Source organism: Primulina tabacum, chromosome 6 (assembly GCF_025594145.1).
Source record: "Primulina tabacum isolate GXHZ01 chromosome 6, ASM2559414v2, whole genome shotgun sequence".
Lineage (NCBI taxonomy): Eukaryota > Viridiplantae > Streptophyta > Magnoliopsida > Lamiales > Gesneriaceae > Primulina > Primulina tabacum.
The window spans coordinates 32,079,616-32,083,784 of NC_134555.1; the positions used below are offsets into that span (position 1 = coordinate 32,079,616).

A 4,169-nucleotide genomic window follows, 5' to 3' on the forward strand; every position below is an offset into this window, starting at 1 on the left:
TTTAAAAATTCTCTAAAACATTTTGGTCATTTATATAAATTTAAATCACATCAAATTTTTACAAAATCTGATTATCAACTGGATTTTCAATTGCATCTTCAACTGTCAAATTTTTTTGAAGATAATAACTATAATACATAGTGCAAAGATTTTCAATGGTGATAATATATACCAAATGACAAGAAATGCTAGCTACGAACAGAAACCTGGTTATTCCAAAATAAATAAATAAAAGAATGTCATTCCATTTGGTCAAATAACAATCCAACTGTGAAAATAGAGTACAAAATCCCAATGCTACTCCAATAAACAAGAGTTAAGCCAAGATTCACTTATTTCCGACTCAATTCTCGCAACACACATATGTATAGTGTAGATATAAGCCGGGAGAGACACTTTGTTAGAAACACGTATCAATAACACTTATTGTACAATCACGACCTGAAGGTACGAGGAGCAACCATACAGCACTAGCACAAGAATGATAAAACAACTAGACTCCAAGTCAAGACTGTCGTTGACTAATTGATCCATTTGTTAATTGAGGAATTGCCTAGCAACACATGATCTTCATTGTCAAACAAGAATTTGGAAGCTCTCTTCTATTTCCACGTTTGGTGCCAATGGAAGTAAATTTTCACCAAACAACAACCATCTAGAGGAACGGAGAGAAATATAAACTACTTACAAGTTATAATTTAGGAAGTGTAGGAAGCACTATCAAAGAGAGAGCCCAGGCTCCTTCAAAAACTAGGCAGCAGAAATCGCCTTGTATCCTTCTCTCTCCAGAATTTCGGCTAAGGTAACATCCCCAGTCTTCACTATCCTGCCATTTTCCTGCAAAAGGAAACAGTTATGCATAAACCAAATAATTTTTCACATAACGAGTGAAAGGCAAGATCTATTCGCATCCTCAGGTTTACTGTGGACAACCAATTAGCAACTGATGGCCCATTGATTTTTAGGACTTGAGTCCAGGTTCAAATACAATAGCTATGAGATATGGCTAAAAAACGAGTTTGAGATAGACTTCAAGTGGCACGAACAATGAGACAAGAAGAGAAAACTAAATGGATGAAAAGTTCTAGAATCTGATTTATCATTCACAAAAGTCCAACATAACAAATGTCTCGATGTACTTACTTCTGCAATATAATTTGCTTACCATTATGTGAATATAGGTTGGTTTAATGAATTCCAAAAGACGTAGATAGTGGGTGATCATCAAAATTGAATTATTGGGAGTCAGAAAACCATTAACCGATTTTGCTACATCTCGAAGAGCATCAACGTCTAAACCAGAATCTATTTCATCCAATATAGCCATGTCTGCACCAAGAACCTGTCAAGATTAGGAATCTTTAGTGTTCTTTTCCTTTTGGCAATTAAAACAAACCTGAAGGCACTTGATAGCTTAACGACAGTTACCACATTCAATTTAAATAGAGTATAAGTGTGATAGAGTATAAGAAAAAAATGCAGTTTATGTCGCACGTTTTCAAGTCGATCCTAAACAATAAAGAAAAAAAATGCAGTCTTTGCTGATTGAAAGGAATTTGAGATTTTTAACCACAATTAGGAAACTTCTACTCGGGTGAAAACAAACTATGCAAGTCACCAAGTTCTGAGACTATACCGCAAGCTGTAAAATCTCATTGCGCTTCCTTTCTCCACCACTGAAGCCTTCATTGACATTTCTATTCAAAAAATCTATTTTCATATTCACAATCTCAAGCTTAGGTGCCACATAACCATAAAACTGCAAAGAAAATTAAAATGCTGATGATCAATATAAAGGTTCAAAGGAAAATCAGACAAAACTAATTTATCAAATAACAACCTCAATTGGCCCAAGCTCCGGAAGCCCAAGTTTTCTCCTTCGAGCATTGTATGCCATGTTCAAGAAGTCGATATTGCTAACTCCAGGAATCTCAACAGGAGACTGAAAACTCATAAACAATCCAGCCACAGCTCTTTCCTCAGGTTCCATCTCCAACAAATCTCGACCTTTATATGTTACACTGCCTCCTGTTATTTCATAATCCGGATGACCAACAAGGACCTAAAAAATCAAAACATCAGCCATAATTTAATAAAAAACAAAGTGTAGCTTCACGTATGTGAAATGAATATTTGTTAAGTGATATATTATTAAATAAACCATTGGAATTCATAAAGCGTTTATAACATAAATCATGTGTATTACACACACTGATGGAGAGGGATTGGATGTATGATAACTTGTAGCATAAACTAAAATGAATACAAAGTATTCAATTATAGACCACAAATATCCGTACTTCCATGATTGTTTAAGAAAAAAATTAATGGCCAAACAATGACAGTTTATACTTTTCTCTTTCTCAAATTTAAATCAAAACAAGTGGTCAAGGACATCAAATTATTTATTAACTATGAGTGTGGTAAAGAAGAGCAAATTCCGTATAAGAGAAGTTAAGGCAGATGCATTTATTTGCTCAGGTTGAAGTAAATCCAGTATACCCACGTCAAACAGGCATCCCCATCATCAAGCAAAGGCATAAAAATCAATCGTCCACATTTTATTTAATTTGTTTAAAATGGAAGAAATAACATACAAATTTCAAATGAGCAGAGATCCTAATTGATTTGACCAATACTCTGCGACACTGAAACATTCATGCAAACAGAATTTGAAATAGTTCGGACAAGCTAAAGTACAAGCTTGAAGGATTTATACTTTACAAGAACAACTCAAGCTCGTTCTTAACCCAAAATTCATTTAATCAGTTTGTATGAGCTCAATTCGGCCTAATAAAATAAAGCAATTAAAACTTGAGCTCGACTAGAAAGATAACATTCTCGACTCAATCTTTACGTGCGCCTGAAACTACAATATCAAAACGCAAACCACCACAACGAGCGACTCAATCTTTACGTGCGCCTGAAACTACAATATCAAAACGCAAACCACCACAACGAGCGACTCAATCTTTACGTGCGCCTGAAACTACAATATCAAAACGCAAACCACCACCACGAGAAGGGTAACGACCTTTGCAAATGTGCTCTTCCCAGATCCATTCTTTCCCATCACAGCGTGAACCTTTCATATTCAACAACCAAATTAGGAGCGAAAGAAACTGAAAAACTATGTGCTTGCAACTAGAATTAGAGTAATAAATCCATGCAAACAAATGCTTCTTGAACACAAATTCCAATCCCACTTCAGCACATAGCTAAATATAATTTATAAAGCCAAATTCTTTCTAGAGAATGCAACACAAGTCGTCAATATCCTGAAGAATATCATAAATAAAATACATAATGCAGCGAGTTTAAAAATTACGCAGTAGATTTATGAAAAGATTAATTCCAGTTCATCATCAAACTATCCTTTTGCCTAATTAACATCTGTACTCCTCCAACTTAGTCCTAATTTAACTGCTGATCATAATAGCATCAGTAAATGGAATTAACCTTATCCAAATATTCCATATTTTTTTATCCAACGCAGGAAAAAAAACTCAAGTTAGGCACCTCGCCTTCGTGAACTGTGAGATTAACGCCTTTAAGAATGGGCTGCTTGGACTCCGCGATTACGGCGGAGAGATCTCTGACTTCAAGCAGGAGTTTCGGAGCGCCGCCACCGCCGGAGGTGGAGGAGGACGGAGTTTCAACAGAGACTGTAGCTCGAAGCCTCAGGGTGCGAGGTGTCAGGATAAAACCCCGGCAGTGAACGTCGACTGCGGAGTTTCTGAAAGTCAAGGCTGGTGTACAGAGAGCAGCCATTGGCGAATAAGATGAATCACGTCGCTGTGTTGTTACGCCAATTCACTAAAGTCGCGTTGCATATTTGTTGCGCTTATATACTTATGCTATTATTTATATTATCATTAATCTTATAAGTAAATCACTCTTTGTCAAAGATGATAATTTTCTTCGTCAGCTCCGGACTTCGCAATAAAACCCGAAATAGAGATGATGATCTCCAATTTTTTTGAGCTCCTTATAATTAAACTCACTCCAAAAATAATAATTATAACGTACCATAGTTTTTAAAACATACTTAAAATTTGCGGAAAATAAAAATTTTTTTTAAAGAAATAATTATCCTTCAAAATGTCTTAAAAATGAAATGCTTGCAAAAATACTAGAAATATAAACAAACTTGCAAAGAATACTTGTTT

General features: G+C 35.3%; 1 protein-coding gene across 2 annotated transcripts; it reads right to left on the reverse strand.

Moving 5' to 3' along the window:
- Positions 1-221: 221 nt before the first annotated feature.
- Positions 222-3,822, reverse strand: LOC142549240 (ABC transporter I family member 6, chloroplastic-like). 2 transcript variants are annotated; one of them, XR_012821144.1, is made up of 7 exons: positions 3,520-3,822; positions 3,035-3,085; positions 1,841-2,062; positions 1,637-1,759; positions 1,166-1,342; positions 689-837; positions 222-553 (listed from the first exon to the last, which is right to left on the reverse strand). XR_012821144.1 is itself a non-coding variant. In XM_075658082.1 (6 exons), the coding sequence occupies exons 1-6, from the start codon at positions 3,769-3,771 to the stop codon at positions 751-753; spliced, it is 912 nt and encodes a 303-aa protein (XP_075514197.1). In that variant the 5' UTR covers positions 3,772-3,822; the 3' UTR covers positions 222-750. The 2 variants fall into 2 exon arrangements, 1 of the variants encoding a protein (XP_075514197.1); XM_075658082.1 differs by having other exon boundaries at positions 222-837.
- Positions 3,823-4,169: the final 347 nt, after the last annotated feature.

What these genes read in the sequence shown, in the direction of transcription:
- LOC142549240 (XM_075658082.1), bottom strand. Translation starts at nt 3,771, where the DNA reads ATGGCTGCTCTCTGTACACCAGCCTTGACTTTCAGAAACTCCGCAGTC. An exon ending in GGAAGAGCACATTTGCAAAG is followed by an intron (nt 2,063 to 3,034) that starts GTCGTTACCCTT and finishes TTGATTTTTTAG; the next exon opens with GTCCTTGTTGGTCATCCGGA. An exon ending in ATGAGATTTTACAGCTTGCG is followed by an intron (nt 1,343 to 1,636) that starts GTATAGTCTCAG and finishes TAATCTTGACAG; the next exon opens with GTTCTTGGTGCAGACATGGC.